This window comes from Anopheles maculipalpis, chromosome 2RL, assembly GCF_943734695.1.
Source record: "Anopheles maculipalpis chromosome 2RL, idAnoMacuDA_375_x, whole genome shotgun sequence".
Classification (NCBI taxonomy): domain Eukaryota; kingdom Metazoa; phylum Arthropoda; class Insecta; order Diptera; family Culicidae; genus Anopheles; species Anopheles maculipalpis.
In genome coordinates, this window is record NC_064871.1 from 90711552 (window position 1) to 90733512 (window position 21961).

General features: G+C 45.4%; 11 protein-coding genes across 14 annotated transcripts in view; 6 read left to right on the forward strand and 5 right to left on the reverse strand.

Annotated features, from left to right (window-relative positions):
* Nucleotides 1-20276, reverse strand: part of LOC126568633 (coiled-coil-helix-coiled-coil-helix domain-containing protein 7) — a 492112-nt gene extending 471836 nt beyond the window's left edge. For 2 of the 3 annotated variants that reach the window (XM_050225145.1, XM_050225144.1), the window contains exons 1-3: nucleotides 20203-20276; nucleotides 20037-20135; nucleotides 19856-19968 (exon numbers count right to left, since the gene is read on the reverse strand). In XM_050225145.1, coding sequence (XP_050081102.1) covers nucleotides 19858-19968; nucleotides 20037-20135; nucleotides 20203-20247 — 255 coding nt within the window. In that variant the 5' untranslated portion in view covers nucleotides 20248-20276 and the 3' untranslated portion in view covers nucleotides 19856-19857. Of the gene's footprint in view, nucleotides 1-19734; nucleotides 19969-20036; nucleotides 20136-20202 lie in introns of those variants that run through there. The other variant, XM_050225143.1, reaches the window with a different exon arrangement.
* LOC126568053 (cyclic AMP response element-binding protein A) overlaps nucleotides 1-21961 on the forward strand; it is a 394830-nt gene that overhangs the window by 350230 nt on the left and 22639 nt on the right. The gene's annotated exons all lie outside the window — the stretch shown is intronic.
* The window catches only part of LOC126568629 (protein anon-73B1), a 793767-nt gene that overhangs the window by 140858 nt on the left and 630948 nt on the right, over nucleotides 1-21961 (reverse strand). The window lies entirely within an intron of this gene.
* LOC126568381 (aldo-keto reductase family 1 member B1-like) lies at nucleotides 142-1225 on the forward strand. Its single transcript, XM_050224850.1, has 3 exons — nucleotides 142-216; nucleotides 276-443; nucleotides 522-1225. Exons 1-3 carry the CDS (start codon nucleotides 142-144, stop codon nucleotides 1218-1220), a joined length of 942 nt encoding a protein of 313 aa, XP_050080807.1. The 3' UTR covers nucleotides 1221-1225.
* LOC126568373 (1,5-anhydro-D-fructose reductase-like) lies at nucleotides 1618-2748 on the forward strand. Its single transcript, XM_050224838.1, has 3 exons — nucleotides 1618-1727; nucleotides 1803-2495; nucleotides 2560-2748. Exons 1-3 carry the CDS (start codon nucleotides 1653-1655, stop codon nucleotides 2746-2748), a joined length of 957 nt encoding a protein of 318 aa, XP_050080795.1. The 5' UTR covers nucleotides 1618-1652.
* LOC126568362 (1,5-anhydro-D-fructose reductase-like) lies at nucleotides 3402-4572 on the reverse strand. The gene is made up of 3 exons (XM_050224826.1): nucleotides 4487-4572; nucleotides 4203-4370; nucleotides 3402-4137 (listed from the first exon to the last, which is right to left on the reverse strand). Exons 1-3 carry the CDS (start codon nucleotides 4559-4561, stop codon nucleotides 3403-3405), a joined length of 978 nt encoding a protein of 325 aa, XP_050080783.1. The 5' UTR covers nucleotides 4562-4572; the 3' UTR covers nucleotide 3402.
* LOC126567622 (peroxiredoxin 1) lies at nucleotides 6579-7625 on the forward strand. The gene is made up of 2 exons (XM_050223840.1): nucleotides 6579-6650; nucleotides 7008-7625. Exons 1-2 carry the CDS (start codon nucleotides 6579-6581, stop codon nucleotides 7620-7622), a joined length of 687 nt encoding a protein of 228 aa, XP_050079797.1. The 3' UTR covers nucleotides 7623-7625.
* Nucleotides 10820-13878, reverse strand: LOC126567847 (cyclin-dependent kinase 11B). Its single transcript, XM_050224166.1, has 2 exons — nucleotides 11055-13878; nucleotides 10820-10982 (listed from the first exon to the last, which is right to left on the reverse strand). Exons 1-2 carry the CDS (start codon nucleotides 13875-13877, stop codon nucleotides 10878-10880), a joined length of 2928 nt encoding a protein of 975 aa, XP_050080123.1. The 5' UTR covers nucleotide 13878; the 3' UTR covers nucleotides 10820-10877.
* On the forward strand, nucleotides 14163-15068 carry LOC126568724 (distal membrane-arm assembly complex protein 2). The gene is made up of 2 exons (XM_050225241.1): nucleotides 14163-14585; nucleotides 14654-15068. Exons 1-2 carry the CDS (start codon nucleotides 14167-14169, stop codon nucleotides 15066-15068), a joined length of 834 nt encoding a protein of 277 aa, XP_050081198.1. The 5' UTR covers nucleotides 14163-14166.
* LOC126568392 (vacuolar protein sorting-associated protein 26C) lies at nucleotides 15230-16411 on the forward strand. Its single transcript, XM_050224862.1, has 3 exons — nucleotides 15230-15401; nucleotides 15463-16219; nucleotides 16285-16411. Exons 1-3 carry the CDS (start codon nucleotides 15345-15347, stop codon nucleotides 16368-16370), a joined length of 900 nt encoding a protein of 299 aa, XP_050080819.1. The 5' UTR covers nucleotides 15230-15344; the 3' UTR covers nucleotides 16371-16411.
* Nucleotides 16495-19339, reverse strand: LOC126567623 (uncharacterized). The gene is made up of 2 exons (XM_050223841.1): nucleotides 17828-19339; nucleotides 16495-17541 (listed from the first exon to the last, which is right to left on the reverse strand). Exons 1-2 carry the CDS (start codon nucleotides 19337-19339, stop codon nucleotides 16495-16497), a joined length of 2559 nt encoding a protein of 852 aa, XP_050079798.1.

Below are 21961 nucleotides of genomic sequence, written 5' to 3' on the forward strand. Positions count from 1 at the left end.
AGTCTGTGGATATGTTTTGTGGTTATGTTGCGCAGTAGAAATTTGTCATAGCCTGCTAGTATATATAACCATCAACATTGCTTGGATAGCGTTTAGTTTGTCAGAATTAAGTGCAGAAATTAAACAAACCCGAAAGAAAGCATGGTCGTGACCGCTACCCTTGTGACCCTGAACAATGGGCAAAAAATGCCTGTTCTTGGGCTCGGCACCTACAATGTGAGTGTACTGAAAGAAATTAGTCGAGTGGTTGATAATGTGTTATTTTTGTGTTCTAGCTGCGAGGACAGAACTGTATCGATGCGGTTAAGACAGCAATTGACGCGGGCTATCGGCACATTGATACTGCCTCCCTTTACCAGAACGAAGCCGAAGTTGGTCAAGCTGTGCGGGAAAAAATTGAGAATGGTACGATCAAGCGTGAGGACATTTTCATCACTACGAAGGTTAGTGGTGGAGCAACAGCTCTATGTTGGTTTGAATGGAAAGAAGTGATCCTCGTCTTTTATGTCCTTTTTTATTAGCTCTGGAATACCTCACATGAACCGGCCCAGGTTCGCGAAGCGTTTGATGCTTCGCTGACCAAACTCGGTCTAGAGTATGTGGACCTTTACCTTATGCATTCTCCCGTTGGTGCTACGGTGGATACGAACGGAGCGACCGTTCTTACCGAAGTTGACTATGTCACCACCTGGAACGCGATGGAAAAGCTGCTCGATACGGGACGCGTGCGTAGTTTGGGTGTGTCCAACTTCAACAGTGAACAGTTGCGTCGAGTTATCGAGAATGGTTCCATCAAACCGGTGACCAATCAGGTCGAATGTCATGTAAGACTGAATCAGAAAAAATTGATCAAGTACTGCAAAGATCGTGAAGTTGTGGTAACTGCCTACAGTCCACTGGTCCGACCGGGGACAACCTTTGGCCTGGAGGAATCTAAAGCTCCCAAGCATGCGTTCGAAGATGAGCGAGTGATTGCCATTGCGGAACGGTACGGTAAAACACCGGCCCAGGTTCTATTGCGCTATCTCGTTGAAATTGGAACCGTGCCCATCCCAAAGTCGGGCAACCCGGAACGCATTCGTCAGAATTTGGACATTTTTGACTTTTCACTTACGCCGGAGGAGGTCCATTCGCTGGATTCGCTCAACACGGGACAGCGGTTGGTGAAATTTGAAACCGCCGAAGCACATCCCTTCTATCCGTTCAATGCAGAGTTTTAATTGGAGCTCCAATAAAAACACACGTTATTGCGTTTGCCGTAACACAGGGCAGAAGTGAAGCTTTATCAGCTGGGCGTGATATTACAACGGCAAACATTAGATCACTCAAAGAATAAAGCTATCGTTGGTTTATATAATTTTTCAATGACTTTTTATAACTCCGATAAGATCGTTACGGTTGCATCAGAAGGTAAAATATTTTATTTGTTTATTTTACTTTATTTCTTCGAATACATTGTAAATTTAATTCAAGAGCTTGTTTACAAAATAGACTAAAAAATTGTAAAAAAAAAACATTTTCGAAGTGTATAATTCTATAAAAATATTCAATAAATAAATAAACACCCACCCAACCTCTAGGGAGGTTCGGCGCGCCGGCTTCTTCATTGGACCGAGAACCAAAGAAATCAGCTGTTTCCGTATTTAATCGCAATGTCAAAACAAGTGCCGACGGTTCGTCTTTGCAATGGACACGAAATCCCGGTCCTCGGTTATGGGACATATTTGGTAATAAGCGGTAGAAAGCGTAATTCCAGTGGTAGCTAATAAACTAACATCCTTTTTGAACATCCTCCATTCCAGGCCCAACAAGGACAGTGTGTGGAGCTGGTAAAGAAAGCGATCGACATCGGGTACCGGCACATCGATACGGCTTTCCTGTACGAGAATGAGGTCGAAATCGGGCAAGCGGTACGGGCAAAGATCGCCGACGGTGTTATCCGCCGTGAAGACATATTCGTAACGACCAAACTGTGGAACACGTTTCACGATCCGCAGCACGTTGAGGAAGCATTCCGGCGATCATACGATATGCTTGACCTTGGATACATTGATCTGTTCCTGATGCATTCGCCGATGGGTTTACAGTTTGCCGGGTACGAGTACGGCGATATGCAACCGAAGGATGCGGATGGGAACATGCTGTTCGATGAGATAGATTACGTGGAAACGTGGAAAGCGATGGAAAAGCTGGTTACATCCGGGAAGGTGCGCAGTATCGGACTGTCCAATTTTAATAGTGAACAAATCGACCGTATTCTTGAGATAGCTACCGTAAAGCCGGTTGTTAATCAGGTGGAAGCAAATCCGGGTTACGATCAGCGCAAGTTGATTGCGTTTTGTAAGGAGCGTGGTATCGTTGTGACGGCGTACGGACCGATGGGAAGACCGCATAGGACAACGTACGGTAATCGTAATGCACTGGACGATCCAAAGGTGTTGGAAATAGGTCGAAAGTATGGAAAAACTGGTGGACAAGTTATACTCCGATATTTGGTAAGTGAAACAGCGTGGTTGAAAACTAAATTGTAATTATATTAATATTTGTCATATCTTTCAGCTCGACATCGGAACCATACCAATTCCGTACTCAACCAACGATGAACGCATGCGGCAAAATATTGATGTTTGTGATTTCAAGCTGAATGAGGAAGAAATTGAATATCTTGCCTCGTTTCACTCGGTACGCACGATTCCATTTTTGCCCCTGAAGTCGCACAAGTACTACCCGTTCAACATAGAATTTTGAAGGTCATAATAACCTTATTCTTTTGGGATGGTGAAAAAATGGAGTTTTTTTTTAAATAAAACAAAACCTTCGCTTTTCATTAAGTGTAGAAGATTTTTTTAGTATGAGAAAAGAGTAAATATGGCTTCATTGTTTAATGAATTCAAATACACTCTTGACGTTTCATTGCTTATGTTTGTCTGACTACTTGAACTTCAAGAATTTATATCGCTTATCAATTCTCAACGATAGTGTTGGATAGCGAGCTCGAGAGCTACCGGGAGGCCTCACCTCAATAAACTGGGGACTCTGAGAGCGTGCGTTTTCTCCAGTGATCATAAGAACAGCAATCGCCAAGCAAACGCAATACAAATCAAAGTAAACAAATGCATTGCTCTACAAGGCCTAGAACAACTACCCGGCCTACTATGATCGTGCTTTGCTTGCATCGCTGCAAATGCACTTTTTATGATGATTACCGCGTTTTATGACGCCATCAATGCACATTATCTTTACGTTTGCTCACATGGCACACAATGACTTGCACAATCAACATTTATTTGCATAACATTTTAGGAAACACTATTCATAGGTGACCTTAGAGCCGATTCGTTGCAGTGCAGGAAGGGGGAAAGCAGGACATCAAGCGGACAAACAAATACACATCGTCTACGCTCAGTACTCCAGGTTGAATGGGAAGTATTTGTGCTGGTTACTGAAATTAAATGGCACCGTACGGCCACCGGTATTGAATCCATCCATCACCTTTATCTCTTCCTCGGTCAGCTTGAAGTCAAAGATGTCGATGTTTTGGCGGATGCGCTCCAGCTTGGAAGATTTCGGTATCGGCAGTGTACCAAGTTCCACCAAATAGCGCAACACAACCTGCCCTGCGCTCTTGCCATACTTCTTTCCGATCGCCAGCACACGTGGATCGTCCAGCGCGTGCTTCGGAATGCCCTCGTTACCAACGACCGGATCTTCCAAGTTCGGCCTTCCCAGTGGACTGTACGCCGTGATGACGATGTCATGCTTGCGGCAGAATTCGATCAACTTCCGCTGATTAATGCCAGGATTGCACTCAACCTGATTGGTAACCGGTTTAATCTCGCAATTAGCCAGTAGGCGCGTCAGCTGCTCGCTGTTGAAATTCGATACACCGATGCTCTTCACCTTACCCGACCGGGCCAACTTTTCCATCGCTTTCCACGTATCGAGATAATCGACATCGGAATCGATCGATTTGCCATTCGCATTCATCGGTAGGAAATCGTTCGGTGTCCAACCGTGAAATTTCCATCCCATCGGCCAATGCACAAGGTACAGATCGATGTAATCGAGACCGAGATTGTCGAGCGATTTTTGGCACGCTTGTTCCACAAGCTCCGGTGCGTGATATGTGTTCCACACCTATAAGGGATTGGAAAGGTATTAATCTCCACAGAACATCATCATTTACTTTTTTTCTTACAAACCTTCGTAACGATGAACACATCTTCCCGCTTGATGACGCCTTCAGCGATTTTGGCCCGTACCGCCTGGCCGACCTGACTTTCATTTTGATAGAAGAATGCCGTATCGATATGGCGATAACCCTCGTCTATGGCCATCTTGACTGCCGCCACCCCTTCCTCTTCCGTCGCCTATTTTAGTCATTTGTGGAAGATAAGGAAATTGAGTTACAACTCGCCTGTCGTCGCCTTTTCAGCATCCACGATTGCTGGATTCGTATTATCTCGATCTCGTAGCCGCTTCTTACCATGTACGTGCCAAGCCCTAGGACGGGCATTTCAAGGCCATTGTTGAGCCGAACAGATGGAACCTGCGGTGCCATTGTTAGTAGAATGGAAACGATGTACCGGTGAGTGAAAGCCTTACGTCCGCTATGATCGGTGAATCGAGTAGAACTGAGCGCGAATCCGGACGACAATGTTCCTGTTATCGATCAGAGCAGTTGCACCGGTGCTGGGCGCCGACGGAGATAATAGTGATGATGGATTTTTTCTTTCACCACTTCGACGTGCGCTGTTTGCTGCTCATTTGCGAGAAGTGTGGGTGATAATCGCATAAATTAATCTTCACTTCTCGTCCAAAAATGGATAGTTACGGCGATTTGTTTTGAATGCTTTGTTGCAATCAATCTCAACTACGAAGCTGTTCTAGTTGTATTTGCTTGATATGGTGCCGAAATATAGGACAAATTGCATGTGGAATACACTAATTCTCGTCCACTTTTGATAAAAATTTGTTCTAATTAATTAAATTAACGGTGAAACTTTTCATACCAAAACAAATCGTTTGAACTATAAACACCTTGAGCGAGTTGACACATTGCGTGTACACAGAAAAGCTTTGCTTATGGCTAGTCTACACGGTACGAAATTTAAAATTTAAGCTCACTCCAAAAAGGACATAAAATTGAGCCATGGTGAACCAATTGGAATTTGTTGCTTTGTCTCTTTCATTTCAAATTTGCGAACGTCTGTGTGACTTAACGCTTAGGCCAAATAGTCCCATTAAATAGATCGTTGTTATGTTGTTAATTGTGCATGGAACTGGTAACTCTGCTTGTGTCAAATTTTTCATTTGCAGGAAAGGTTCTATGTAACTGAGATGCCGGGAAATTTCGTCCAACGAATCGATTTTTGGATAATTTTTCAATACAAAGCTGATGAAAAGCAAGCAAACGATGATATTTTGTACGGCCTTGCATGGTGAGCAGCAACATGAAACGTTTCTCACCAAACTTGGCTCATCAGCTCACAAGCTCACGAATATTAAAGCATTGTGTAAACGCTCCTTTAGCAGCGTTCACACTCGGCGTCTGCTGAATTTTGCTCCAATTGAGACCAACAGATCCGTGATCAGATCATTGTACTCACAGGAAGAAAAACCCCGTCCAACTGAACGCAAGTAGTTGTTCGAACGCTCCGTGTTTCCTTGCATTTTACTGTGAGATTGTGTGTGTTCGTGTCCTCCGTGCGTTACCGGTATTTTGGTACACGATTTGTGTAATTTTATCGTCCATCGTCTGAAAAGGTAAATTATTCTTATAATTGAAGAATGAAAGGGATTTGGCTTGGCAACAAGAGGTTTGCGAAGGATGATGAAATACTTGAATCAGTAATAAGCAATTTAGATTATTGCGTATGCCCGGTGTTCAATTGGAATTTCCGCAATGGAAGCCATTTGTGTGTGCAATAGAACACGGCTTCTTTCGGAACCCACGCCAAATTTCATCCCAAAGTAAGCCATTTTTATTGGTTCTTCCTATTTTCCCCTTGCTCTTTCGGAATGCCGGACCATCGGAATTCAAATCGATTTTCCAGAGGGAAACCTTTTGACTATTGTTTCAAGCCCCCCTGTAACCAATAGTAGGTTTGGCATTCGGTGTTCCTATGACAATTGCTTCACACATTTCCACCATCCGGCTTGACGCGCTTGTAGCCAACCAACTATTCACCCGGGCTTCTAGCATTTTCTATACACTCGATAACGCCTGTGACGGCAATCCGCATTAGTTTCCTCTCAGCTCACTCATTGCCCCACTTAATCCGTCGTAATCGGAATTCGCCTCACAGGCGTTGTTGCTAGAAAACTATGGTCGATGGAAGGAAGTAATTGTAATCGTTGCCGGATGGCTGTGTCTCACGGAAGATTAGTTCCCCGCAACCCTTTCGAGATCTTTTTGAGCTTCGAGCTTCCCCTTACATTACTTTCCTCGCGGGTGACGCATACCCCATCCCCATCGATCTCCGCGTGTCGTGTCGCGGATCGCCATCTTTTTTCGCCGTTTCTTCCCACCGGTGGCAGCTTAATGATTGACTGCGTTTTTTAATGGTGGGCTTGTGATGTGTGGAAGGTTCCCGTACAAAAGTGAAAGTACGGTACTTTTCGGCAGCAGCAGTACCGTGATCACTGAAGTTAGTCTAGAAAAAGTGCCAATCAAAGGGCAAACGGGATGGTTGCTTCGTGACGATTTTCTACTTATGATTCCCACGTTGTTTCGCGTTGCGCTGGAAACAATAAAAAAAACACCGAGGAGGCATTGGAATTACGCAACTACCGGCGTGCAAAGCATTACTCATAACCGGTTCCTATGGTCACTAAAAAGCATGGAAAACTAGACGTGAATGAGCTCTGCTTCTACCATTTTTGTTTGTCTCGCTCCCGCAAACGATTGTGTCATTTTATTTGACTGTTAAATTACACATTAAGTAATTGAAAAAAAAACCTACTGTTTCATTAAAGTAGTGGTTTGTCTTCTCCTCTCCGTTTAGAATCTTAAAAGCCTCATCAGCATCATGCCAGTTCCGGAGCTCCAGAAACCAGCGCCCGCCTTCCAGGGTACCGCCGTCGTGAACGGACAGTTCAAGCAGATCGACCTCGCCGACTACAAGGGCAAGTACGTGGTGCTGTTCTTCTATCCGCTCGACTTCACCTTCGTCTGTCCGACTGAAATTGTCGCCTTCTCGGACCGTGCGGAAGAGTTCCGCTCGAAGAAGTGCGAAGTGATTGCCTGCTCGACCGACAGCCACTTTACCCATCTTGCCTGGATCAATACGCCGCGCAAGCAGGGTGGACTGGGTGAGCTGCAGATTCCGCTGCTGGCGGACAAGTCGATGAAGATCGCACGTGACTACGGTGTGTTGCAGGAGGAGACGGGCGTACCATTCCGTGGGCTGTTCATCATCGACGACAAGGGCAACTTGCGGCAGGTGACGGTGAACGATCTGCCGGTTGGACGTAGCGTGGACGAGACGCTTCGTCTGGTGGAAGCGTTCCAGTACACCGATACGTACGGTGAGGTGTGTCCGGCCAACTGGAAACCGGGCAGCAAGACGATGGTGGCCGATCCGAGCAAATCGAAGGAATACTTCAATGCTGTTAACTAAGACGGACGGGTGACTTTCATTCTCGGCTAGCCAGAAAGAGTCTCTTTCGGTTCGTTAAACGATCATACATCAAAAAAGGCAAAAAGATATACCAACTAAAATTTATACAAGAATCTTTTGGACGGATAACAGACAATACGTGTGCGTCCTAGGGCTACTCGGCATTGAAGAAGAATTATTCAGGTTGAACTTGAAACGCAAGGCTCACTCTCCACGAGGGGAATATTTAAAAAAAGCTGTGAAGAAAGAGGGACAGGAAATCCGTTTGTGTCTAGATGATAATAAACAACAAATATCATATACATACATATATCCAACCCCCAATATCATATGATGAGAAACCCATGAGCTGAGAGCAATAAAAATGGAAATAAAGTATTGATTTTTTTGTAGAATAATTTGCTTCACTTTTCGAGTGTTTCAATTTTAGAACCTCCGAAATTCGGGATGGAATCACACACAGAAACATCAGCCAAACCCGAAAGCGGCTGCCGAGTCAGATTGTGAAATTTGTTACCCGCGATAAGAAACCCGGCAGAGCAGCCTGTCGTTGGTCACGTTTTCGTTGATAATCATGTTCCCACCACGATAAGCTTTTTGACCGAAGAATGAGAGAGACAGTGTTCCGGAAGTTCCCACCGTGCGCTTTGCTCGAGGGACCGATTAGCTCTTGTATCCGATTCGAACAAGAGTGTCAAGCCAGTGGCACGCGCGCTTATTTGCATTCTATATTGGAATATGCAAACAGCAGAACAACCTCGCCCGACAGAAGCGTGCTGCACTTCGCATTATGTGTGTAGGGTGGGTCACCACCTTCCAGTCATTAGCGTACCACAGAAGGCACTCTCGAGACAAATGACCAAACAGCTCGATTATTAAGTGCTCGTCTACTCAGCCTATCGGTATCAAGAAGGACGGACATTGAAGTACAAATAGAACCGAGGAACTGCTCATTAAAAAGCTCCTTATGACAAGCAATTAAATTGCGCCATGATAGTCGTGTTAGATTGTAGATTCTAAAAGAAATGATCGCTCCATCAATTTGTCTGTCCCTCCATTTATTCGGAATTCTTAAAGAAGGGAGAGGTTCGATGATAACCTTCCGGAAGCAAACCACCTGTTCCGGTGACGAAGATTGTAGAGTACGAGATAAGCTCAACGGGACTGATAAAATGAACACATTCGTACAGGCATGAAAGGATGGGTGGACTGGACTCAATTCGGCGGTAACGTAATCATCGTACCAAACCGGTTTTCTCTTATCGTGTGAGGTTGTTGCACCTTCCTTTGCAAAGAACGATGGTGGTTGTGATGGCTGGCAAAGGATGGCTTGCGGGACTGATAAAAAATGTAGCACAATGCTTTTGTTATTGCTTTTTTGTTTTCAAAAGTGACCTTTAGACTATTCATTGCCATGGGGGCATGGCCGGTCTTTATCAGATGATTTTATTACACCTCGTCGTTAGCTTTTTACTTTACTTTCAAGCATTCAGATTGCATAATCTGCGTGAGAAAATTACTCTTCTTCATGGGAAATTGGAGCACGGAGTATCGGCCTGGTCAGATTTGCTAATCCAGTACAAGAAACGAGATCAATGTAGATGAGTCGCGCGCTTTTATTTAAGGCTTCAATCGATTTCCGGCTTGGTTTGAGTTCACTTGATCCTGACCATGCAGTGATGGATGCTTATCGTTGAGGGAATTGGGCGTTTACAAGGATTCAATTTAATTGCAGCTGGCCAAAAAGTCGTCGTAATCTAAAGGACGTAATCCTCCAAAAAAATGTTTCCTCGCGGTAGGGTTATCTTTGTCCAAAAGGCTCACAAGATTGTCAAAAAAGTTTTCTTCGACAATACACCAATCTACTTCTGCAGATCTACAGAAATGTGAGGCATACGAAAACATTCCTATCCTCTTCCGCCGAGAGACATTTTTCGCCTTGTTACGCCACTGTTTTGATGAGAACGGGCTTACCCGAATAAGCCCAAGCCCAAGCCCATAGTATGCGTAAGTCTTTTAGAAGATCTCTTTCACATTCGAGGAAGTGTCGCCTTTGTCTTCCGTAATGCCTCCCTTCTCCGTCGGATGAATTAGGAGAAATCGTCGCTGGCGAACTCTGTCCGCAGTTAAATACTTAATCTGTTCGCCCTGGGCGAAGCTGGGGACGCCAGGCCAGCCCCGCTGTGTTGGAAGGATTAGGAAAAATCGTCGTCGGGTAATTCGGTTCTCAGTTAAATATTTCTCCAGGCTAGTCCAGGAAAAAAAGGTTAACTAACGGCGATTGCTTGCATCCAGTATGTTCAAGCCGGCAACAGTATGTTGGATTGTTCCGAACAATGTTCGTGAATGTTGAGGAACGTGCTTCATACGACACCATCCAGTATGTCGTTCGGTCCGCTGACTCAATCTTAAGGAGCACACGGGCGAATAAGGTGGATCAACTGGCGATGGGCTGTAAATTGTTGTTCATGGGGTTTTTGGAGAATTTACCTTTGCGCGAACATGAGGTGGTTCCCCCATAGTAAGGACTGACTATCTAACTACATGGTATCAGCAAGTCTAGTAAGGCAATCGTGTCGTTAAGCCAAAAAAAGGTAGAGGTAGAGGTAGAATATTCGGATGGAGACTTTGAGTCATTATTGAGTTTAAACCTCTTTTATGGCTTAAAGTTTACAGTGGGTCAGTCTGTTACCTAAGTCAGGGTATTCGCACTGCATGATTTACAGCATTTCAGCTATTGGATGTTCGGATGACTTTGTTGAACCAACTACCTCTCCGAGATTTCAACCAAAACCTGCTGGAAAAAGACGTTCATATATAAAACAATATTTGCTCTATTTTGGTGAATTTTATTGCTTCTATAAAACTGTTTATTTAATATCCTAGTGCATGGAAACGAACTAATGAATAATTTGCTTACAATAAGTTTTTTTTTTTTACTTAAGGTATTAGTCATACTCAGACAGTCCAAACACCGTGAAGATAACTCGGCTAAGCGACGATCCTCTGCTCTCCTTCATCAAGTTATAAAGTCTTATCTTATTGTGTATGAAATATCTTTTTAAAAGCTTACAATAATTTCTACAGCTTAAACTACATTTTAAAAAAGAAAATTCCCAATTTGACGCACCATTTAAAAGAAGGAAGCATAACACTATCATAGCAGTGAACTCAATCACAGTCAACCGTGTTCGGTATGAGAAGTAGTGTCTTACAACTCTACTTCAACCCGAACCCGGTTGACAACTCGTGCCCTCAGAACTTTAAGCTAAACCCTGGACCCATCGCCAACTGCCGTGCTTCGGAGTACGTTGTCCCGCCGAGATGGAAGCCTGCATTATCTGGCACTGCATCATCACCCTGAGGGTGCAAAGGAGAAAGAAGATGAATTAGTACATGAACTACGAGAAGAAATCGACGACATTGGCTTACCAGCTTCTTGAACTCTCCACCACCGCTCGGTGGTTTCGGGCTGGAGGCGAGAGCCTTCTTCAATCCAAGCTCACTCTTTGCCGGCCACGTAGGAAACATGGCCGGATCGATCGGCAACGGTAGCTCCTTGAAGTAGTTGTGCTGAAGCGCTGCCTCCGCCGTAAGCCGCTGCTTGGGATCGAACGTGAGCAGCCCTTGAAGCAGCGAAATGCCAAGCTCGCTTGTTAGGTGGGAAAATTTCTTCCTCAAGTTCGAGACCGGATATTCGGTGAAGGTCATCTTCTGTACTGCGGGTAGCTCGTTATAACCGGGCCAAATCTTTTCGTTCGGTGTACCAAGATCCTTGAAGATGCGGTTCAGCTGATCGATTTCGGTTTTGCCCGGGAATAGGGCCGCCATCGAGAGAAACTCGGCAAAAATGCATCCCACCGACCAGATGTCGATCGGAGTGGAATATTCTTTACAGCAGAGCAGTAGTTCCGGGGCCCGATACCAGAGCGTTACCACGATCGAGGTGTACGGTTTGAGTGGTGATCCGTATTCGCGTGCAAGTCCGAAATCACCCACCTTAAGGATTCCTTTGTGGGATAGGAGCAAATTGGACGTTTTAAGATCTCGGTGCAGGATCCAGTTGTCGTGCAGATGGGCCACAGCACGAAGAAGTTGCTGGGTGAGACACTTCACCTCGCCGGGCAGGAATACCTGCTTCTTGTGCTTCATCGTTTCCATGAGCGATTTCAGATCGTGCTCGACGTAATCCATTACGATGAAAATTTTGTCCATGTTGCTTCCAACCACGATTTCGCGCACGGTCACAATGTTGGGATGTTGTCCCTTTAAGAGGGTGTTAATTTCTCTAAGGGATGTTATCGGAAAGCCTTCCTTTTCCTTCTCCATTTTCAATCGCTTCAGTGCGACAATCTCCTCGGTGCGTTTGTCCTTCGCTCGATAAACCACACCGTATGTGCCTTCCTCGATGCGATTGAGGCACAGGAATTCTTCCACCGATCGGCAACCTTGAATACCGGGAAAGTATGGAGGAAGCGTATCCTTTACTTCAACCTCTGGCGGAACTTCTGCTGTCGGTTTTCCTTCCCCGGCTGGTTTCCCTTCATCGTTGTTATCATTATCGTCCCCTCCACCGGATGTGAAATGTTTTTTTGTATCCTGCTCTCTCGAATGGCTACTACGGCTACTTCTTGAGCTGCGGCTATCCCTTCGTCGGGGATTTCTTCGAGGACTTCGGGAACGACTCCGAGATGCTGAATCCGATCCCGAATGTGTATGATAAGAATCCGAACGTCGATGATCGGATTTCGCAAGATCGCCCACGGACAGTGGACTTTCTGGAGGATGTTCATCATCTTCCACACGACCTTCAGAATCAATAGAACCGCCGTGTGATGAACTCGTTAGAGAATGGGATGATCCGCGCCGGTTTCTGTGCCGCGGAGCACGCTCACGTGCTCCTCGTTCACCTCTTCGCTTCGTACCTCTTTTACCGCTCGTCCGCCGTTCGTCTTCCGGTATCATCTCAACATCATCGTCCTCGTACCGCTCCTCTTCCTCTTCCATCTCTCCATCATCATCCTCCTCCTCCTCTTCCTCCTCATCCTCCTCGTCATCCGATTCTTCAGAGTGTGATTCCAATTCGCCTCCTCTGCCACGTTGCTCTTCCTTTCGCAAACGTCGCGCTTCCAGCTCTTCCCGTGCAAGTTCCTTTCTTCGTAGCATTTCCCGATCAGCTTCTAAAAGCTTCGCTCGCCGTTCTTCCTGTTCTTTCTCTTCCGCCGTACGAGGCACATTCGGCGGTTGGCTTTGCTGTTGTTGCTGATGACCTTGATAGTGCTGATGATCGGGACTTTCGAGGATTTCAACGACTTCAGCGGTAGCCCGTCTACGCTCCCCTCCACTGTGATGCCGTGTACCACGTTCTCGTTCTCTCATCTCGTTCCCTTCTTCTTCCGCTTCCCGATGCCTACGGTGCTGATCTCGCTGTTCTCGCCGGCGATGTTCACGCTTCTCCGCGTAATATTCCGTCGTCTCTTCCGTATTGCGCATTTCGGTGGCTTCCTGATGCATCTCACGGTGTTCCCGATCTCGGCCCTCGGTACGCTTGGAATCCCGGCGATTCTTTTTGTGCAGCAGGCGGGTACGTAAATCTTCCATGATTTTCTCCGGATCGGTTGCTTTTTCCTCCACCCGGCGCTGTTTTTCGCTGTATTCGCGTTCGCGGTCCCGTTCCCGATCGGTTCCCCGTTCGGCACGGTGCTCCCGTTCCCGGTCCCGATCACGTTCACGTTTGCTGTGGTACGTTTCACGCATTTCTCCATAGAATGGATTCATTTCGTACCGTGACGAGTGATGCTTCTCACGATTGCTTCCATCCCGGGCACTTCCGCTTCGATCCCTTCCGCTACTACCTCCAGTGCGTGAGGAAGAACTCTGACCACCGGAATGACGATGCTGCTGGTGCTGCTGTTCACGGCCACTTTGCGCGTGATGGTCCCGTTCGCGGTAGTATTGCTCGCGTTCCATCCGGTTGCTTCCTCGGTCACCGCGCCGCTCACCACGCTGCCGGTCGCGGTCACTTTCACGCGGTTCCGACATCATGTGATGCCGAAGGTGCTGCTGCTGCTGTTGATCCTTGGCGTGTCGCCGGTCCTTACCTTTCTTATCCTTGCGTTTGCTCATACCATAGTAAGCGCTGCTTGCTTGCGGTGGTTTGATGTCTAGTGAATCGGTCGTTTCCTCATCGTCGGAAGGGCTTAGCTCGACACCGCTCATCACTTGTCCATCTTCGCTCTGTTCGGCATCACTCATGATTTTTTTTTTCGCTTGAAATATAATAAATTTTAGTGTTTTCACTACAGGAAAGAAGCTCCCGAAAACGATGCGTTCGATGACGCACGGCAAACGCACTGTGCAGCTGTCAAACTGTAATTTCGGAACAAGAACTGTCAAAACGCTGATTCACGCGTTTACCGCCTGAGTTCGATTCGCTAAAAAACGTAAACAAACGATTCTACGGCACACAAGCACACGCCGCGTTTCGTGCGGCCGTATTGAATTAGTGAATAGTTTATCTGAAACAGAATAATCGTGCAAAACAATGTACAAGCTAGTCAAACACAGTATCCGGCTACCAGCGGCGATTAGTCGTGCCAGCATACACCGGGACCCCTCGACCGATATAAAACCAATCGGTCCGAAGCCGGACCTGGATCCGGAGATAGAAAAACAAATCGAGGATGATAAGCAGCGTCTCCGGTGGCGCACTCCATACTCCGAACGACCGGACAGCTTCTACAGTGCGTTCAAACTGTTCGCTTCCGAGAATCGTAATTCCGAGCTGGTGGAAAAGATGCAGCAACCTATCGATCTCTCCCCGTCATCGATTTTGGAATGGTGGAGAAAGCGACGCACTACCGTAGAAGCACACCTGCAAAAGTTTATCCCTGAACGGCATGCTACGCTGGGGGATGATATTGCGACAGCACACTTTATTGTGCATCGGGGCGGTTCTGTGAGGTAAGCGCTTGTTGACAGGGTGTTGTGTAACACTAGGAAAGAACGCTAATTATTCCATTTCTTTTTAGATTTCGTGGTAGCACGGAATGGATACAGAAGGACGAAGATGATGAGTATGATCTGCCGCGCCATCACGTGCCCGGCATGGTGCTGGAAGAGGTGCGCTGCGATGGAATGACACTGTTTTACGAAGGAATGGAAAACATACAAAAGTTGCTACGTTTGAAACATTTGTCGTTCGAAAATGTGACACTATTCAACGACTGGTACCTCGACCGGATCTCCGGCAATACGTTACCCTCGCTGGAGAAGCTTAATCTGCGCGGTACGGCTGTAACATATCGGGGATTAAATTGTTTATATCGTTTACCAAGCTTGAAGCTGCTGCTGGTAGACGACCCTGAAAGGGATATCCTGTGGAAGCTGACCGTGGCCATGCTCGAGGAATGGAATCCAAACCTAAAGGTAGCATCGAGTGAATAGAAAAAAATGATTTCAAATAAAATGCAGGGATTATCAGCCCATAGTACAGGCAACAATCTGGGTTATAAAATGTAAACAAAACGGCACACCTTATCTGTCTGAATTTTGACCGAACCGGTGGTGATCTGTCAGTGAGAATGTTTTTATTTGTGCATTTTTTGTGGACAAATTTTTGTTGGAACTCTTATCAGTGCAGAGAGGACATGAGATTTGGGCGTTAGGAAAAATTATCTTGTTCGTAGCCTCATTACGAATTGCTGCGTAGGTGCAAACACGATGTCAATTACTGTAGAAATAAAGCTTCGCCGAGCGAACAAAGTTTACTATGAAGGGGTATGTATGCGCCTTCAATGCGAGACTTGATAACATCCGGCTGCTTTATTATCAACCACAGGAAACCGTGTCGGGAGTTGTGCATATCGTGTGCGGATCAGAAACGAAGCACGACGGCATCACGCTCGTCCTGGAAGGTTCGGTAAATCTTCAAATCAGTAACAAGAATGTTGGCATCTTCGAAGCACTGTACAACAGTGTCAAACCGATCACCCTGCTCAACCAGCATACCGACCTGGCACCGTCCGGGAAGCTACCAATCGGTGCGAGCCTATTTCCGTTCGAATTTCCTCTCGTCTGTCCGAAAGAACCAAAAACACTGTACGAAACTTATCATGGTGTGTTCGTGAACATAACGTACATGTTGCGGTGTGACATAAAACGAAGCTTTCTAGCAAAAAGTGTCCAAAAAACGCAACAATTCATCATCCAATACCGGCCAATGGTGGAGCATCCACCGAAGGAGGTTCAATTCTCGATCAGTCCCGATACGTTGCAAAAAACTGCCAAGGAACGCATATCTATTCCAAGGTTTTTGATTTCCGGTACGCTCGATTCGACGGATTGCTGCGTGACGAAACCGTTCACCGGAAGCGTAACGGTGCACCATACGGAGGTGGCGATAAAGTCGATCGAAATACAGCTGGTGCGAGTAGAAACGTGCGGCTGTGCCGAGGGTTATTCGCGCGACGCTACCGAAATTCAGAACATCCAGATTGCAGACGGGAACGTCTGTCCGAAGGTGGCGATACCGATCTACATGACACTGCCAAGGCTGTTCACATGTCCGACGCTTATAACGAAGAATTTTAAAGTCGGTAAGTCAAAATTGCTTCTTGGATGGTGTTGGCTGTTTCTATTTAAATTAATGTTCTTTTTTTAGAATTTGAGGTGAATCTCGTTATAATCTTCGGTGACGATTATCTGGTGACGGAAAACTTTCAAATATTCCTGAACAGAACGGCGTAAATGTAGCGCGTGTTTCTCAGGGCCTTCCCATTCCAACCACGTGTCTAAAGCAATAAAAAAACGTCTGTTGTTCCGATAGACTGTAAAAGAATAAAAAGAACGAGTCATTGCTAAAATGATTTATTTAGCTGATTGAAGTTTGTGCATTTCCATCTTCTATCTTAGAATTAAGTGTTTGCACCTTAATGGCAATCCGTTTCCTTACGTACAACTCCACTAAATCACGTCCCATTCGGGGATGACGATCGATAATGAACTCGATCAGTCCTTTAGCCAATTCAGTCTTTTTCTCTTGAATCGCGTTCCTTAGGTACGATTCGAGCCTTTTCGCTTGTTCCGTCCACAGTGCGGAGGGTGTAACGCAGGAAAATATATCCCCATCGGGTGGTTTAATTCCATACTGTTGATTATTTCGCTCGATACTGATCGTTCGTTCGCCAAGATAATCGTACTTTTGTCCCAATCGAACCACTGCTAAATGTGTAAGAAAATCACAAGCATTCTGATCGGACACGCCGCCTACTTCTGTGTCGGGTGGATCATCTTCCAGACGAAGACTTTTAAGGGACCATTCACCCGAAAATCCTCCCATCTTTAAAAGGATGTTTGTAGCATGTGAATCCTGTCCTACAGAGGCAACCGCCGTGCAGAGATGGATAAGAATGTCATTTACTGAAGGGGCTTTTGAATCCTGACAAAATATATCTCGAAATTTCAGCATCGTTTCCTTCATCGGAATTGTGCTCATCCTGAGCATCTGTAGTCCTTCGATCTGGCCGGGATAGGCGGCCCTTAAATCGGCGAGCAGTTTGCGCATCGAGTTGATGGACATGAGAATAGCGGGCGGTAGGAAGTCATAACTCGGATCGGCACAACGGATGGTTTCCATCACATCGAACATTCCATCCAGCACAATGTTTTGCTCATCTTCGCACACACCGTACGGTAGTTTGGTGATCTGTTGCTGCTTAAGCGCTGAGCTATCGTCGGAATAGTTGGTTGTTGTGCATAGCTCGTACCAGTCGGTAAAAAGATCGAACAGTGTAGTCAACGTGGACAGAAGATCGCTTCCTTCGCTTTCGTTGCTGGAGAGCAGACGTAACGTGTTCGTTGTGGTGGAAGATATAAACTCACGTGAAAGATCCGAACTGTGCGCCATATCTTGGAGAATCTGGAAGGAAAAGAGGACGTTAAATTCTTAATGACACATATTCATTATGTGTCATTATGTGTTAAATGACACATATTCTTAATTTTTTTTAACTCAAATACAGTTGCTTCATCTAAAATGGGACACCTTGTTTGACCATCTAAAGAGGTAGTTTAGATTTAAAGCTTCATAAATTTGGGACCGTAGTATAGAGGAGGGACGGTCCGGTAGTGTAGGCAAAGAAGAATTCCTTAATTTGAAGGTGTCCTTGTTTTTAGATGAGCGCCACTGCAACACGTGTTCCTACCTCTATGGTAAGATATCGTTGATAGATTTCACCGCCTTGAATGTCCTGCCGAAACATGAATGGCATCAAGGTAGCACTGCTAATTGTCAAATTGTTTTCGTGCATTACAAACCCATCCTCGACCAGTACCCGGTGAATCGCGACCAACGTTCGTTCCGGACAAGCGTACACGTACACGGAATGGCCCGTTACCGGATGTTGGATGTAGTGTTGCTCTATGCTTACGTTCAAGGTGCGCCAAATATTACCAACACCATTATCACAGTCCGTCGTTATGGCAACCACCTTGTAGCCGATGTGATGTAGATCGGTGAGCATTTTTTCCATCATTTCTCTGCTAACGTTTAGATCAATATCGATCTGAACGATTTGTTGCCACGCCGAGAACAAACCTTGCACGGTAAGGTAACTTAGTTGAGCATTCGGTCCTAACATTTGATCACGTTTGCTATCGTAGTGGTAGCGGACGGGTGTGTTGATGTGAAGTATATTCAGTGTGCAGATGCGTTCGACGTCTTTTAGAGTTGATGCGTAGATTTGCAAGATACTGAGCGCTGTTGCATTGTGACCCGTTTCTAGATAGACGCCATGAATCCATCTTTCAATTTTCGTAACTTCCGGCAGTGGATAGCGCATCTGTTGACGTACGAATTCGTACGCTTCTTTGCTGATGCATCGTAGCTTAAGCGCTTGCACTAGTTCCGTTTCAGTCCAAAGCACTTGCAGTAAAGTTGCTTCCGACCCATCTACCGGACCAGCCATAATTGTTGCGAGCTGTCCTTCTCCAAACCGATCGGATAAGATTTCCGTAACACGATCTTTAACATGACGATTTTCGTGATCTTTCAACTCTTGCAGCGAAATGGCGGCATTTACCATTTCCGCTTTGGCCAAATTAATCTTCTCCGTCTTCACATTGATGGTCCGTTGCAAATGCGTAATTTGTATTCGCTGGTCTGTCGTTTCTTGCTCCAAATCTTTAATCCGTTGTACCATTTCCGATTGAGTCAGGTACGATTTTACCTCGGACGGTGGGGATGCCGAATTCTCAACGGTACGCTTTCGAAAAGGATTCACAATCGTCTCAGTCACGGGTGTTTCGCCGTTCAGCAGCTTATCAACTTCCACCTTACGCTTTTGAATCTCATCCTCATCGCTCGACTCATCAGCAGTCGTCAGCTTTCGCTTTAACTGCTGCTCCTTTGGGTAGCGAATCGTCGGCAGTGCGTCCTTTCTCAGCGTCATCCGCTTCGTCCCGTACAGCAATTCCGCTCGCAGATCACGCTCAAAGCATTCCGGTTCGAAGTGAGTGCTGCAAACGAATTTATACGATAGCGGCGGGATGCTACCTTTCGGAAGGCCGCACAGTTCGAGCCACTGGTCAAGACGTTGCTGGTTGGCCGGAAACTTGTGGTACGTGATGCGCTCGAATGCATCATCCGTCTGGTCGTCCGTTACTGAGGCTCGGTTTTGGCACAGCACGCAGACCCTTTGCGAACCGCTTTTTCCCATGTTTTACACTTAATACAATTAGTAAAACACATCGATCGAGCTGTTAAATGCTCGTTACAACTTTGTAAATGCGCGATGGGGTTCGTTGTGTCTGACAGCTGTTTGTTTACAACAGTAGCCGACGAAGTAAACAATGACCCAGGTGGCGTACCAATCGTTCGAGAAGGCGCACGAAAGCTGTCGGTTATTTTAAAAAATTTCCCATCATTATGAAATTGCAGTCTGGTCCTGGTGTTGTCCTGTAAGACATTTTGAAAACACTTTTCACACATTTGCTTGTGTAACCTATCGAAATAGAAGCACACATTTGTCCACAATTAAAGCCATACAAATGCAGGAACGATGTTTTCTTCTTACCAACTTTCTACAAATAAAAGCAAATGTCACAACGTTTCGTGTCGCCGTACTAAAATAGTGTGTATTTACCGGGAGTGTAATTGTATCCTCTATTTTCTACAAACTAACAGTAAAAACAGAACCGAACACCTTCATCACAACCGCCTGACTGTGGGTCACTCTTATAAAGTTGGTTTGGTTTTCATGAATTCCGCTTTTATGCTGTCCCGGTCGGCTACATCAGGAAGGTAAGGAACGATTCCTTTCGCTCGTCGATCAGCACGGATTTTGTTCTGCATTTGAAAATTTAACGGGGATTGTGGTAAAGCCATTCCACTTACTTCCAAGGGGGTTAACTTACCCAAAACTCTTTGCAATTGTTGTAGTTTGCATAATACAGCTCACACTTGCCATGGTCAAAGTTGTTCTTGCTGAGACATTTGTACGACAGTTCCTGTTCCTGCAAAAGGTAAAGTGTTGCTTTGGTAAAGTGTCCTTTTTTAGTGGTGATTCGCCTGAATGCTTACCTTTAAACATGGATTGTTCTTTTCCGCATCGTAATTTTTCGGCATCGTGCAAGATTTGTTAGCGGGTTGTGTTGTGTGTTTGTGGGAAACCGAAACAGCTGACTTTGACAGGTTGTGTTTACATTTGCGGAGTGTAGGAATGTGGAAGGAACGGTTCATTACCCGATTTGAAGATGCGAAACGACGGTTTGTTTTTACAATTTATGGATATTTTTTAAAATGTATCTTATTGATTCCAAATGCCAGACTTAAAGGCTTAATAATTAATAAGAGCTGTTGAATGCAGATTGCGCGCTGAGGAGAGGGTCATTCTAGCCGTAATGGCTGGACTTGTTTGGGATATGAAGAGGAGGTCACGCACGCAGGCATAAGAAGAGACAGCGGAGAGGGTAGGAGGGATCTCTCGCATTGTGGTAACCCAAATCGAACCGACGAGTGAAGCCGCTCGATCCTAGCAATCGCCGTCACTACAGCAGGCTTTCAAACAACACCAGCATATTCGAGGATAGATCGCACTCAACAACAGTATGAGATCTTCAAACATAAAGGATTACGGACATTTGATGAAAAACGAGTAATGAGAACCAACAGACGGTTAGCTTTGCCAAATGTTCGTTAAACGTAAGATTCTTATCTAGCCAACACTTCCTCATCCTTGATCATTGATGGAGGAAACACGAGTAATTTCGATGCCACAAATTGTGTATCTCCAAAGGGTCAAGTTCAAAGGAAAAGGATTGATTGCATCGACATCCAATGCATCATCTTAGCCTTCGTCGCTTAGTTGTCTGGTGCAATTCACGTGCCATGACCAGGACAATTAGACGAGACAATTTTTGGGGCTCCTCGATACATCCAGACAAGCGAGGAAAAACATATGAAAGATCTTAGTGAGCATCTTCCTTTCAAAGGTTATCGCCAGTTATGCCCATAGTCCTTGTCCCTGGGATTGAATATCAGTTTCCTTGTTCTATACAGTCCCATCTTAATTCGTCAAAACAATGGTTTTGAATGGAGAAATTTACTCGTGCAGTAGTAGTTGACGCTTGACCAAAATTTGCTAATTTTTTGGACGTCTTCAAAGCAGCGATCACTTCAACGTAAACCAACGTTTGTAACACCGTAACACCAATGCGAAATATTCCATCAAATTTTGTTTACATCTTCTCCACTCTCCATTTCTCGATAGCAAAGTTGTTTATTTTTAGCCGGCATGATAAATAGATAACGATCACACTGACTACGCTACACAGAGGCTTAGCGTTCCCGTCCAAAAAAGAAGACCTTGGTTCTTTTCCTTCCGTGACGGGACACACAAAAGCTTAAGGAGATCCATTGATAAACAGCTGTTTTTGTTTGTTTGTTTATCGTTTTTTCAAACGAAACTCGTGAACAAAGTTTTTATCCATTGAAATTGGAACGCATAAGTTGGAATAAAGAATGTGGGTCAGCTGTATGTACGATCAGGTCAGAATGTCAGGCAACAAATGCACTTATTACTTTTCAAAATATTTAATACACCATATCGAATGATAAACAAAAACAAAAAAAAGATGATCTTTCGTTCTTGTTTTTTCCATTCTCACAGACACGAAACGACACAAGTCTCTCGAAGTCGCGTAGATAAGGCGCGCTCGCGCACGAGATAACGAGCGCATCACAGCTTTGGTTGGCTCACGAACGTTGAAGCACAGAAGTGGGGTCAATTATCGTGTGTCTCGTGAGGTAGATGAATATAAAACAGTTCGCCTCAGATCAC